The 14496-nt window shown below is 32.3% G+C and overlaps 2 protein-coding genes across 5 annotated transcripts in view; both read right to left on the bottom strand.

Annotated features, from left to right (window-relative positions):
- Window positions 1-1307: 1307 nt before the first annotated feature.
- On the bottom strand, window positions 1308-4858 carry LOC148204638 (octanoyltransferase). Of its 4 annotated transcripts, none has more exons than XR_015780948.1 (7): window positions 4672-4858; window positions 3183-3233; window positions 3029-3101; window positions 2814-2854; window positions 1956-2015; window positions 1630-1737; window positions 1308-1473 (listed from the first exon to the last, which is right to left on the bottom strand). XR_015780948.1 is itself a non-coding variant. In XM_088094882.1 (6 exons), the coding sequence occupies exons 1-6, from the start codon at window positions 4735-4737 to the stop codon at window positions 1684-1686; spliced, it is 345 nt and encodes a 114-aa protein (XP_087951008.1). In that variant the 5' UTR covers window positions 4738-4858; the 3' UTR covers window positions 1510-1683. The 4 variants fall into 4 exon arrangements, 2 of the variants coding, with proteins under 2 accessions (XP_087951008.1, XP_087951014.1); XR_015780949.1 differs by having other exon boundaries at window positions 1308-1470; XM_088094882.1 differs by lacking the exon at window positions 1308-1473 and having other exon boundaries at window positions 1510-1737.
- A 1535-nt stretch (window positions 4859-6393) lies between these two features.
- LOC124832866 (ARM repeat superfamily protein) overlaps window positions 6394-14496 on the bottom strand; it is a 35988-nt gene continuing 27885 nt past the window's right edge. The window contains exons 27-35 of the mRNA XM_088094876.1: window positions 11740-12075; window positions 10699-10852; window positions 10474-10584; window positions 10183-10350; window positions 8468-8591; window positions 7842-8000; window positions 7645-7757; window positions 7509-7568; window positions 6394-6775 (exon numbers count right to left, since the gene is read on the bottom strand). Coding sequence (XP_087951002.1) covers window positions 6590-6775; window positions 7509-7568; window positions 7645-7757; window positions 7842-8000; window positions 8468-8591; window positions 10183-10350; window positions 10474-10584; window positions 10699-10852; window positions 11740-12075 — 1411 coding nt within the window. The 3' untranslated portion in view covers window positions 6394-6589. The remainder of the gene's footprint in view (window positions 6776-7508; window positions 7569-7644; window positions 7758-7841; window positions 8001-8467; window positions 8592-10182; window positions 10351-10473; window positions 10585-10698; window positions 10853-11739; window positions 12076-14496) is intronic.

The raw sequence follows: 14496 nt of genomic DNA, 5'->3' as shown, positions 1-14496 counted from the left end.
TATATTATAAAAAAAATGAAATAAAGATAAATGTATATTTAGCCTAATATATATTAAGAACATTTCACTCATGTGAAACATATTTTGGCATGCCTATTTCCCAAGTTGTTAAATATTTTTGGCAAAGCGAGAGAGGTAAAAAAGTGGTGGATTTTTGAAGTTTTTGTTTTTTATGTATTACTAAAAGAAAAAGAAGACATAAACTTAATTATTTATGAATAAAAATAAAATTGAGTAAGAGTAAAAATTAAGATGGTAAAATGAATCAGATTTTTGATGGAACAAAAAATAGATAGATGGTAAAATGGTCTAAGCCAGTTCGATCTTATCTTTTTTTAGGATCATAGTGCATGAAACATGACACACATTCATGTTTTTTAATAAATGTTAGAGATTAAATCTCAAACATACAAGATTAAACATGGTCGCTAATTTGGTTTTGGTCTATAAAGAAAAGACCCCGAAAAGATGCTTTTCTTTTCTTTTCTTTAAAATCCCCAACACACATTAAAAATGAATTTTCTAATAATTTCTAAGCATGTTTGTGCAATATTGTTTTTAGGTACATCTCATTCAATTCATATTATAAGTAGTAATGATGATCCATGTTTGAACATTAAGGGCTTGTTCTTTTGAGTGGATTTGAGGGAGAGGATTTGAGAAGATTTGAAGATAATTTTTTTGTCATTTTTTTGAGCAAATTTGGAGGTAAATTAGAGTGAATTTGAAAATAATTTTTTTTAATTTGTCATGTCAATACAATTCTATACTAATTCTCACAAATTTTATTTTCAAATTCACTCTCATTTACCTCCAAATTCGCTCAAAAAAACGACAAAAAAAATTATCTTCAAATCCTCTCAAATCCCCTCAAATCCATCCTCTCAAATCCACTCAAAAGAACAAGGCCTAAAGAAGTTGTTGGCTTGTCCACTTTTGCGGTTTGGTGATGATTTTATAAGTAATGGTACCTATGGAATTTGTGGATCAAATATTTTTAGAATAAGTTACTCCAGAAATATTAAAGAAAAAAATATCTAGTTAATGTATAATTTTTTTATATAATTTTCAAAATCGATATTTTTAACCTAATTTAAATTTATATAAAAATATTGCTATTTAAAGAAAAAAAAATGTTTTAGAGGAAATGTGGGATTTGTGTTTGTCGGTCACAGGTACCCATTAACTGTTACCATCATTAATGACTTGCCGTAAGCCCAAAAGACAAGTAAGATACAAATGGACATGACATAATAATTATTTCAAAATAGTTTTTATTTTTAATAAATTAAACATAACTTTAAAAAGATAAAAAGAGAAAAACTCTTTTCTGTTTTGTGTTTTTGCAGTTACAATATATAGGTTTGTAAGTTGAGAATGTACAAATTCATTTCAGTATCAATGCTAACAAACAGACTTTATCGATGATGCTGACACGATCAGAACCACACGGAATGATTGAAACTCCACCTTCTATGCACATAAAAAACGAAATTCAAACAATTGAAATGAAAAAAAGAAGATATATTAGTTCTTAATATTACAAAAGTAATAAATAACTACAGATAAAAATTAAAATACCATGTCACAGGTATTATAAAACACTTTGATACAGTACAAAAGAATTACAATGGCCGATTGTTGAATCACAAGGAAAATGTTGAAAGCATATTCTTTGGAACTCTAGGATGATTTTAAGAAGCTTCGAGCTGCATCTAAACTCAACTCTTCATTCACCTAAAAAGTAAAATATAATGGAAAACATAAAATCAAACAACAAAAAATTTCGTTAAATGCAATACTATTAAGGAAACAGTTCCTATTTATTGCATTAGAAGCAACAATTTTGGTTTCTTTTCCCCTTTTTTCATTTTCTGTAATTTCAGGGAGAAAATATATCTTTCGTAGTATTTATTATGAACAATGAGATAAATGAAATTTAAATAGGCACATACTAGTTTCTTATGAATTTGTCGGAATGCCTTGCAAAATCTCTCTGCTTCTTCTGCATCCATCTGTTGGAACATTACAATCAATGAGCTGAGTTTCACTCAAAGCATAATTGACAGCTTTATTTAATAATGACAGGTAAATATCATATGGATTCTCAATAACATCACCAAATTTATACGCTTAAAGCATAAATACTATGACATAACTCCCTTCTCTCATTTGTCACCACTGTGCTTGCATGGGTTTAAGAGTAAATTATACTTTCTCAAAAACAGGTTTACAAAAAAGGGAAGTTGCCAGAGAGTAACATTCATTCATGGACAAAAATAATAATACGAATGTTTCTCTCCTATAACCAAAAAGACAAAATCAAATTACATTGGAATGCTTTTATCCTTATCTTTACAAAATAAAGTACCCAAAAAATTCTTGACAAAATAAAGGTCCATCATTAAGTGAAAATTTCAACTGGGCAAATCAAGTAAACCAGGTTACTGTTGTCCCAAGGGAGGAGGCAATGATGCAAAACAGTTGATATATTGACATACCATATGGGACTCCAAATAATTATAATAATAATATAGAAAATAGAAATTTTGGGTTTAATCAAAAAAATAGTAAGCAATTGACGACACAAACAAAAACCAATGCATCCCTTCATATGTCAAATTCCTCTTATGGAAGGGTAGGCTAAACCATGGATGCATCTAAGACATGCCATTACTTCCAATTAAAACTTCAATATTCACATAATCAGCTTCAAACTTGTTAAGGGTGCAAACAAATTTCTGATAATGTGCTATGATGCTAATTCTGAAACAAATTTATATGCATATAATAACAGGTAAATTTTAGAATACCTTCCTAGCAGCCTCCGTCTTTAGCTTGCTCCAAAATGAATCTGTACATTTGAAGAATTCACACAAGAATAGCATGCATTAATTTTTCAAAATCATTATTCTGTTTCCTACTAGTTATAACCAAAATAAATAAATATTTTTCCATGCAACTCATGGATGTTGATGCGCTTTCTAGGAAATTGAAGTTGAAAAAAATGTCCCAAAGATAGTTGTACCATGTTGATCAAGTCCTTGCTGCTCAGAATCGTTAATTTCCTTTTCATCCCATGCATCTTGCCATTGCTTTACCTGAAGATACAAATTCGTTAGCTGACATGATATATATGCAAACATCCGTGCCTATAACAGATGCAGGTTCAGCATTACCACCTCATTCTGTGCTACCCCAGATGGAATTTGTCTGGATGACGCTGCTTCTGCCTGAAATTTAACTGTTATCAATTTGGTACTTGAATGCATGTTCAAATATAATTCGTAAATTATTTAAGCTAAGAAACACAAATTTTGAAATTTGAATCATATATAGTTTGAGAGTACGCTCCATCTGAATCACAATTTCAGAAAATGCCACTCAAAGGAGTAAAGGAATTTAAGGTAGAGAAAACCAATTGATTCGTATAAAATAAAACGTCAGCATTGTGGACACTACATATGTAAGTGGAACAGAAATGGGAAATTATTCCAATCTTTGTATTAAATAAAAAATAAGAATAAGATGAGATAACATTAACTAGTATTGACAAATTCCGGGGCAACTCTTACCAACCGTAAGGCAATCTTCATAATCCAAACTTCGCACAAAGGATGTAAAGATATAGAAGGAGAAAGGTCAAGGTTTTGTCTCTAAAATAGGTCCAGTAGCATGTGCGCTAACATCATCCAAGTATTTCTCATTCATCAACCAACACAGAACAAAATAGTTAAATTAAATGATCCTTCAAACCGTAACAAGCAAGAGAAGACTTTTGGATTTCAGTATGTTCAAATTGTTTCAATGAAGTTCAAAAGTTGGCGCAGAATACTATGACATTTGTAATTTTCTATAAAACAAGTATCATAATATGAAAAAGAGAAAGAACACAAAGGAAGGAGGATGAGCTATCTTCCAAAAAGACTAAATAATAACAATAGAAAAAAAGGGTACAAAACAACAAGGAAACTTGAAAGTATTTAGAACAGATGTTTCCTCAAAAAGGCATGAGAAGGGACCCAGGTAATATCCATGAATTGAATACAGCCTTTTCCCACGAAAACTCCACAGAGATGAATATCCTTAAACATAAAATCAATCCATTTCAACGAAATACACCATTGGTTTGCAAAATTCGATAGTAGCTCACTGCTCCCACCTCCTACCAAAGCCTCTGGCTTCAATCCCAAGGTAAAACTGAGTACATCTTTTCTAAAAAATTTCTTTCAACTTGATAAGTATATAATTAAAATACCCAATTTAACCACCAAAACTGAAACCATATATTTCTTACCGATAAAGTCCTCGCAATTCATTCCTGGACCTTGTCAAAGATCTCATACCAAATCCTTCTCATGTTTTATGGTATTCGTAACCTAAAACTTTCACCTAAAATTTCCTCAAGAATTGAGACACTAATATACATCAAACTGCACTACCACCTTAAACTAACATCAAAACCAAAAAGGATTTAATTGCATTAGAGAGAAGCATTACGTGAAATGCAAAAATCACAACATGGGTCTCTGAAAGATCGAAACTTTAACCAGCAGAGAAGCCAGATTCCTAATGCAGAGTTATGGAGATAAAAAAATTAAGGAGAAGGCATACAATTGTAAACCCTAAACAGAGAGAGAGAGAGAGAGAGAGAGAGAGAGAGAGAGGTACAGAGTAATCGCGACAACGAACAACGGGGAAGAGTTGGAGAAGGCGTTGAAATTCAGCTTCATCCATGCTTGCACTGCAAACCCTTCTTTCTTCTAATTCTTCGTCTTCTTGAAGGAGAAGACTTCACTGAGAACGGAGAAACGCAACCTCAGTCACTATGATAATTGCTTTTTATTCTGTGATCATTTCAATTGTTTTGAAAGGTGTCTATATAATTTGTATTAATGGTTTTAATGAAGGATAATTACATTTTAAACAATTCATTTAATTTTTAATTAATTCCTTATTAAATTTGTTTAATTCAATAATGTAAATTAATAAAATCAATGATAAATTTATTATTTTAATTTAAACTTTTATATCATCATTATTATCATCAAAACAGGTTGTGGTGAATTACAAAATCTCATAATTTGTAGTAAGTTAAAAATATAGAATAAAATAAGAATCACTTCATCTATTTAACAAAAAAAATTATACAATAAAAACTAAATTAAAAAATAAATTATTGAATGTTTTTAAATAAAAAATAAATTAAAAATACTTAAATTTATAAAAAATTAAAAATTAATTAAATTTTAGTAAATTACTTAATCTTAAATTCAATAATAAATTGCTTAATCTAATTTTACTTATTTTAGCTATGAATGAATTTCATAACAAAATGTATATTTATTTATTTTAATATTTAAAATATATCTTAAATTTATTATTGATAAATTTGATATATTTTACTCTCATATTTTTCTCTACTTTCTAACATAAAATTATACTCTTTATGATTAGCATTTCTTTTCCTTCACTTTCACGTAAAAATACTAATGATAAAAGATACAAATAAAAGATACATAAAATTATAGTAAAAATTACTAAATTTTTTCCCATATATTACTCCTCTCAATTTCATTGTCTTCCCTTCTCACTTATCCACAAAATCAAACAGATAAAAACTAATAATAAGGAAATAAAAGTATTTATTTTATCATTTTCCTTTATTCTATCAATCTAAAAACGTAAAATTTTATTAAAAATTCCTTAATTTTTCCTTTTTTTTCCTCTCAGATTGATTTCTTATCCAAACCAAAAGTTTTTCCTTAGTTTTTTTTCCCGTCATTTTCCTCTCAGCTCCGTTTCTTATCTGAACCAAATGTTAAAATGGTCCCTCACATAATAAACTACTAAAAGTTCAAGAAGAAAAATCGTATCTAAAAATAAAAAACTAAAATATAAAATTATTTGGTGAAATGTTAATATTTAGTTAAATCCGAGTCATAAAATAATCTCAATGCAAAAATAGCAACATGAAAAATTACATTTAAATGAGCTTTCATTTGACAGACTAAGATTATCTTCAACCGTGTTGTTTATAATAATTGTTTAAATAAACAATGTTACTTAAAATACGATATTATAATGATAATTCAGAATGTTCTACGTCCGCGTTAACATTTTCTTACCATTTTAAATATATTTTTTTATCATCGTAAAGTTCTTTTAAATGTCAAAAGAACAAAATTACCATTAATAATCAGACAACTATGCATACAATTTTATTTTTAGTTGAAATTATAAATTCATTTTAATAACTTGCATAAGATTAATATTAGAGGTTGACACGAGTTACCAGATCAAATTCAATTTGTTTCAAGAATACGATATTCTTTTCTCCTCAATCTTATACGTTGATTTAAAAGTTTTAATTTATCTAGAAACATCTGTTGCTTTAACAGAAATTATAACCATAGTATTATCATAATAATTCGTATACAAAATTTTCTTACAAAAATTGTAAATCATTAAGACAATATAAAAGAAAGAACTAACCGACTACAGCAAATAATGAGCAAGAAGCAGGAGCTGTAGTGATTTATCATCTGAAAACTTAGTAAATAAGGATTAAGACCATAGCTCGTACAATTTAGTGTTTCCAGTCTTGAAGAATGTTGACACATTTTCTTAATATTGACTTTGCACCTTCGTTCTTCTCTATCTCGCACTGATGAATCAGCTCGTCCTTGAAACCTTCATTGACGTCGCCAACCAACGGCACGTCCATCGAAAGTTTCATGACTTCCAGAAGACATTCTGAAGCTGAAATATGAACCTGATTTTCGGCACAACAATCACCACTTAGTAACGATGATCACGCAAACACACAAAAAGTTACAAATCTAGTCCCTAAATTTCGACTATCCTGACAGTTTTGTTCGTTAGATTTTTAAATTGATAATATTTCCTAAAGAAAATAATTTTGCTTCAGTTTTACTTCAGAGTCCACTTTTGCCAAACAATCAAGGCAATCAGATGTAATGTATGCAGCAGTAAATTTTTTAACGCATCGTATCTGTTTCGTTTCGTTAGTATTGTAGATTGGGTGAAAATAAAACAGATCACTGGGCTTATCACTGGAGCACAACAACCTTTTAACTATTTTTTGAATTACATGGTACGAAGTCATGAGCAAACCCAATAAATGTGAAAGCAGAGCAATTTCATTCACTATAACAAACATTATTTAGTGCTTTCCATAATTATACCCCTCACCTCTCCAAAATATGTTTTGAATACAAATGATGCATACAAGTAGAAAAAAAAATTGGAAAAAATTTCAGTAAACATTTCATAAATTACGTTCATAAAATATTTAAATGAATGCAATGAAAATATTCATGATTCCCAATTGAAATTGCACTTGTAGCTCATGTCATTATAAATTAATAGTGCTGTCTATTGAAATTTACTTCCAAAAGTGCTGATTACCCCAGGGGTTTCTAGTTCTATAGGATTGGGAAATCTAACTCATGAATAATGTTCAACCAAACAAGACAGTGACGTACCTGTGCAATTTTTATTGTGCTTATGCAATGCAGTATTTTTGGTGACAGAGAGTGAAATATCTGTAAAAGAATAAAGTTTATTTAGATCATTCAAGAATTGAAGTTACTAGTCCAACTGAGAGTAAGCCTCCATTACCTCCTGAACAAAAGAAGTTGCGCCAGCAAGTTCGTGATTTCCCTGGGAGTCTTTCACAACACTGTGGAGCCTTGAGCAAAGTTCTTTGATAGATAAAAAGGCTGCAGTTTTAACTGCACAACGATGGCTTTCTTAATTAAGACTATTAGAAAATTGGAAGGGACTTTGAAAAATGATGAATGAAGTATAAAGAATACCAGTCCATTTATGTTCAGGCAACAGGAATGCGGTATACATGTGCATTAAGCTCTTTTGTTTCTCAAGAATATCATTTATATGTGCCACATGGATACAAGAGGTTAAACAGTCAACAATTTTGTTATGTGGAACAGAAATCTCTTCAACACTGTCCAACTCTGCAAAAAAAGAAGTCAAAAAGGGTTGTCGTCAGTAGCACTAAGCAGCTTGTAACAAGGAAAAATCAAATGATTTAAGTGGCTGGCCATTTGAATAGCCATTGAACAGTAACAGTAACAAGGAGAATCGTCCATTTCATCAAGTTTCTAAATAGGGTGATGTTATAAAACGTTTTCTATTTTCAGTTTGTTTCCTATTTTCAGAAGTTTGTATTGGATAAAGTGAAAGCAAAAATGAAAATAAAAATATTTTCACGTTTCCTAACAAACCTTTGAGAGTAAAAAACAATGAAACCAAATGGCCCCAAAATGAAAACCTCGTTAAGAAACAACAAACTAAACCAACTTGGCATGAGGAACTTAACGTCAAGAACTGCATTAAATGATTCATTGATGGTCATACACAGTCTCCTATAAGGAACAAAACCTGTTCAAGATATAAATGAAGATCCAGAATTTGTCATAACCTGTTTCAGCGGGATCACTGACCAAAGGTGCTTGCCCAGACTTTAGGGGCTCTGAATTGCATAGATCAAACAACAAGGGAAAAACCATATTAAAGAACTCTGGATTGGCCAAGGATTTTATAACCTGGAAACATTCAAAAAATAATGCAACTTAATATGAAAGAATATATGAAATATTGCTGAATTTAGTATGTTATGCTTAAACTGTTGAGTAAGAGGTTCATATATGATTTCATATTTATAGGAACATGGGTATTGTGGGAGTCTAAGCCTCACATCAAGTAGTATAAGAGGCTTGATGAAGTATTCAAGTGTTTGGTTTCCCCCCCTTAACATCTAGTTTTTAAGGGGTGAGTTCAAGAAGTACTTGGGTGCTTACTGTTGGCCTCATTACTGATTATCAGCACCTCAAAAAGAACTACCTATAAAGGGTCATGACTGGTGAAAGGTTTTAGCCAATAAGAAATTATATTCAAGTGTCACTAAGTAAATTATCATAGAGTGAAAGTTGTCGAGACGTTGGCTAAGCAATGTTATGATGGGACTTCGGAATTATGGGAGGCTAAATCTCAAATTTAGTATGGGATACTTGATGGAATATCTAACTTTTAACAGCTAGCTTTTAATGGGATGGGTTCCCCAAGTGCTTGGGTGTTTATGTTATGTCTCATATGTTCCATTACAACTTGTATAGATAGAAGCAGTGTAAAAAGAGGCCAGGCCAACAGATCACTCACTCCATTTGACTTGACAAAATAAATGGGCTAGTACCATTGAAATCCCAGTTCTGCTACATCTCGTCTATAGACTTTTCAAAAAATTAAAATGAATGATAAAAGAATAAAATTCTAGAGCATATTTTGGTGATTAATCAACATTTTAGTATGCACTTTATAATGTTATATGGTGTATTGTTATTATATGAAACATGGTGCTTCACTCAATCCGTAGTGTTTTTCATGAAATTTTGCTATTTTTCTAATTACCTTGGGATTTTTATGATAAGTCAGTCTAAGGAAGGCCAATGAGCCCATGAGAATCAGGCTACGACTCTAATTTTCTCTTCCGATGACTACAAATTAAAATAAAACACAGCCAAATATGTTTTACTCTCAAGTTATCTATGTAGTTTTATGATGCTCAGTTTCTATTTTTTTATTATCTTTGTAATTAATTCTAAATAAGGGTACAGAAAAACGAAGTTGTTGAGAGCAGATGGCTGTGCTTTGAAGCTTCCATGGGTGCAGTTAAATTTCAAGATTTTAAATGTGGAATACACAAGCATGGTAGTATACCAAGACTATTTCAGATTCTGTAGATTTTTCCTAAAGCTTGACTTCCTAATTTCTGCCATCAAACTCATCACTACAATTTGGAGTGTCACCATTTTGCATTCTTTTAGAATTTAGTAGTTTCTGTTAAGAGGTGAATTTTAAGCTAAAATCAACCCCACAAAACCGAAACCGGCTTTTAGGATGAGGTTTATACTCACTTATATACTATAAATTAATCTTATCTCTAGTCGATACGAGACTTCCAACAGTTTCTAACACATTTGATTTGTAACTTTTATCCACTTTTTGTTATAATTTATTTTTTTCTTGAACATTTGATATTGATTATATTGCTTTGTTGGTTTCAATTGAATGTTTACCCCAAAGGAGAAAACTTTCCCAAAATTACTAACCAGCACACATTATAAATAAATTACTAACCTGTTCAAGAGAGGAAAGTGCTGCTTCACGATACTTTTTCCCCTTTCTGGTGCATGCAGATGATACCAAATTCAGAATGGCAATGGAAGAGGAGGAACCTTCAGCTAAAATTGCTTTATGGCAGGATGTACATAGAGCACCTACTGCTAGCAATAGCACCTCTTTACCCTGCCATATGTAGTAAGAAATACAAGCACATGAAACTTGACGCAATCGTCCAAGATTGATATTTGATAACAAGTTTCTCTGCCAAATATATAAACTTAAAAGTGGAAGTCTTCATTATTTTACCTCCCATAGGCGACCAGGAATTTCCTTCATGAGAGACTGAAGCAAAACCTTATGGTGAGAAGAAAGAGATTCATCCAAAACTTCACTAAGCCTACATATAGCCTGTGCAGACTGCAGGCAACAGAAGATAAATAAGTAAACATCTATACACAAACCATGAAATCACCAAGTTGAATGAGGTTATATGAAAATAATAGAAAAGGAAGAAAACAGAGCAAGACTAACTTTTCTTTTACTTGCCCATGATGATGATGACATGCCCTCACAAATAAGTGAAACAATTTCTTGTAAATATAAGTGGAGAGTGATTCGTTCCCCACTTGTATATTCTTCCCATAGTTCCTCAAATAGTCCAGAGACATTTTTATCATCTTCAAATCTGCATGACAATTTTTAGTCTATGTGAAATAAGAATACTTAAATTTTTCAATGTGAAGATCTTAGTTTGCTATATGAGCTTTATTCAACAAACACAGTTTGCTCATCTACCCTTAAAATTCAGAATCAAATGCCTACAACGACATACATGATTTTCAAGAGTTAAATATAAAATCCATAATTGGCCACAATGTGAGAGCTTAAGTTTTTACCAAATACGGATCCTTACAAGGCTGATGGGAACATTCTTCCAGTTAAATTACAATTTGAGACAAGATATGCTTGGCCAGTGCTTTTTCCATGATTATAAACCATGATTTCAGCTAAGTCAGATATATAAAATTATTCCCAGCCGGCCTATTTAAACTTTAGGAGAGTTGGCCATTCACAATAACTGAGAACTTGGCTTGGTGTTCTCCATAATAATAATTTACTAAAATAAAGACACTACAACAATAATTAATGGGACCTCAACATGGTATTCACAACTTCTCTATTGACCTACACTTTGCTATTTTCCAAATACATTTTCAGAATTCTTTTTTTCCAACATAACATGAAATAATTTCTGAAATTGATGAGAATGCAACAGCATAGAACATACTGCACCCTTTGAAACTGGTACAAGAGAAATTATAGGAAAAACAAAAGAACAAGACAAATCCTACAAACTCATCATAATGACTCCAAAAGACTCCAAATCTACTTACCTGGAATCACCCAGTGTTCACAAAGAACAACAAACTAATATTCTAAAGGACAGTGGCTGGCAGCCAATGAATGACAAGCTTCTGCTTAAATTTATGATTCTGGATTTGATATAATGTTGGATTTTTATAAAATATTAAAATAAAAAACCATAACAGAAAAAAAGAGAATGTTCATAACCTTGAAAAAAAAACAACCGGAATGATAACTGCATAATATCCACCAACAACATCAGCTGCCATGGATGAATAGCTCTTTAAGAGAAATGCACATGCAATTTGAGAATTCTTGTCACCAGCGTGCAGAGCCGCAGTATCTTCGATAAGCTTTTGTGCTTGTGAGGCCGGTGTATACTTTAAGATTTTTGCACAAGCACTTGCAAACGCACGTTTTGCAGCAGTACTTTTTTCCTCCTTAACAACTGGAAACAACAATCTCACCAACATATTTGCATATGGCTTAATGTCAACACCAACACTTTCAAGCAACAGCGTAATGAAATTGGCAACACCAACCCTGCACAAGCACAGAAAGCATAATTAATTGTGAATATTACAAAAGTGATCTATCAGAGACAAAGCTTAAATATAGATTCATTGCATTTATAAGAATCATATAATTATCAGCACTGGTACAGTTCTGCTAAACATTATGTGGTTGCAAGAAGAGAAGTGAAATTTACTCATAGGCATTTGAATGATAAAATGGTATTATGGTTAATGTAAAATGATAAATGACTTTTGTTGCTTTAATTGAAAACTAGTTAGATAACGAGATCATCATGCTCCTCGATAGCTTCCATGTCATCACTTAAAACGACAAGAGACTATCTCTGTCACTACTACTCATGTAGTTGACAGTGATGATCCCTTGTTATCCTACATGTTTTCAAGGAAAACAACAAAAGTTACTTGTCGTTTCACAAGATTATTTTATATTAATTCCAAAATCTCACATTTCTTAATACATGTAAGTAAATAAGAAAAATGACTGAACAACATAACAATCACGTCATCCACTTAACGGAGAATTAAACAGTAAGAACTCAATTAAAAAATATAAAAGTTTAAAATACTCAATAGACCAAAATAATTTAATAGGGACTCAATTAAAACTACCAAAATTTTAGGGGCTTAAAACTTAATTAAGGCAAAAAATAACAAGTTGAATTCATTTGTTCTGTTTTTTCCTTGTTCATAATGAAACAGAATGGAGAATTAAATGGCAAGAACTCAATTAATAGTAAATATACAAAAATTTGAGGGGCTTAAAACTTAATTAAGGAAAAAAATAACAGTTTGAATCCATTTGTTCTGTTTTTTCCTTGTTAATAATTGATAGAAACCCAACAATAAAACTGAATATCACAGGTATATTATTCAAGTATTATGCAGAATAAAAGTTATGGAGCTGAAAGCTCTACAATCACCAGTAAAACCCAGAGTGCTCCCACTCCTAACCAGAGGATGACTCTCCTCCTAACCAACTCACCACCTCCTCTGTTCCCCCTTCACACTCTCTATTCTCTCTCCTATAACAGAATTCCCCTCCCCTGGATTCCTGACACGTCATTCCCCTTTTCTAACTAACTTCCCTTTCTTTTCCTAACCCCATTTTCTTTCTTCTCACGTAAACCTTCCATATTTTGGGCCTTGCTCCCTCTATAATTGTTTCATGTTGATTAACAGGCCCATCCTTATTAGGAGTCCTATCATTACTCCCTCCTGCAGCAACAGCCTTGTCCTCAAGGCTAAAATAAGGAAATTGACTTCGCAATAGTCCCTCATCTTCCCAAGTTGCCTCCTCCTCTGTTCTCCCCTTCCATTTAACCAACCATTGTTTAGTAATAGTACCACCCTCAGGAATCTCCCTGGTTGCTAACACTGTCTCAGGTTCTTCTTGATCTTCCTCTTCCAGACTCAACTCTGTTGGTAAAGTGGGTTCTACCGCATGATTACCAATAGTCTTTTTTAATTGAGAAACATGAAAAACCGGATGTACTTTTGCTGATTCCGGCAACTGCACCTTATAAGACACTTCTCCCTTCTTCTCCACCACTAAGAAAGGCCCATAATACCGAGGTGCCAGCTTCTGATTAATACGTCGGGCTATGGTTACTTGTCTATGGGGACGCAATTTAATAAACACCCACTCTCCAACCTCGAACTGCATGAATCTCCGCTTTTTGTCTGCAAATTTCTTCATTTGCTGCTGGGCTCGCAGCAGATGATATTTCAATTGTCGAATAGCTTCATCTCTATCAACCAAGTCAGCGGCTACAGCTTCCACACGTGTTTCGCCCTGTGTAAAACGCACTAAAGCAGGTGGTGTTCTCCCATACACAATTTCAAAAGGGGTCTTTCCTGTTGCTCCATGAAAAGTAGTATTATACCATAATTCTGCCCAAGGTACCCAATATGACCAGTTCTTGGGCTGTTCCGACACAAAACATCGTAAATAAGCTTCTAAACATCGATTTACCACTTCCGTTTGACCATCAGTCTCAGGATGATAAGAAGAACTCATTTTTAAAGTTGTTCCCTGTAATCGAAATAGTTCCTGCCAAAAAAGACTCATAAACACAGGGTCTCGATCACTAACAATCGATTGCGGAAGGCCGTGAAGTCGTACAATCTCCTTAGCAAATAATTCAGCAATCTTCCTGGCAGTATAAGGATGTTTCAATAAAATAAAGTGGCCATATTTAGACAATCGATCCACCACTACAAATATAGCTTGAAACCCCTTAGATTTTGGTAAGCCCGTAATGAAGTCTAGGGAAATATCTTCCCAAATCCTATCTGGAATAGGCAGGGGTTGTAGTAATCCAGCTGGAGACGTTGCTTCATATTTCTGTCGTTGGCATACATCACATGCTTTAACAAACTCTTGAATTATCTTCTTCATTCCCGTCCAGTACAGATTTGCTGCGATACG

Source organism: Vigna umbellata, chromosome 1 (genome assembly GCF_029865625.1).
Source record: "Vigna umbellata cultivar VRB3 chromosome 1, Vumbellata_1.0, whole genome shotgun sequence".
NCBI lineage: Eukaryota > Viridiplantae > Streptophyta > Magnoliopsida > Fabales > Fabaceae > Vigna > Vigna umbellata.
This window is presented reverse-complemented; position numbering and strand designations above follow the sequence as displayed.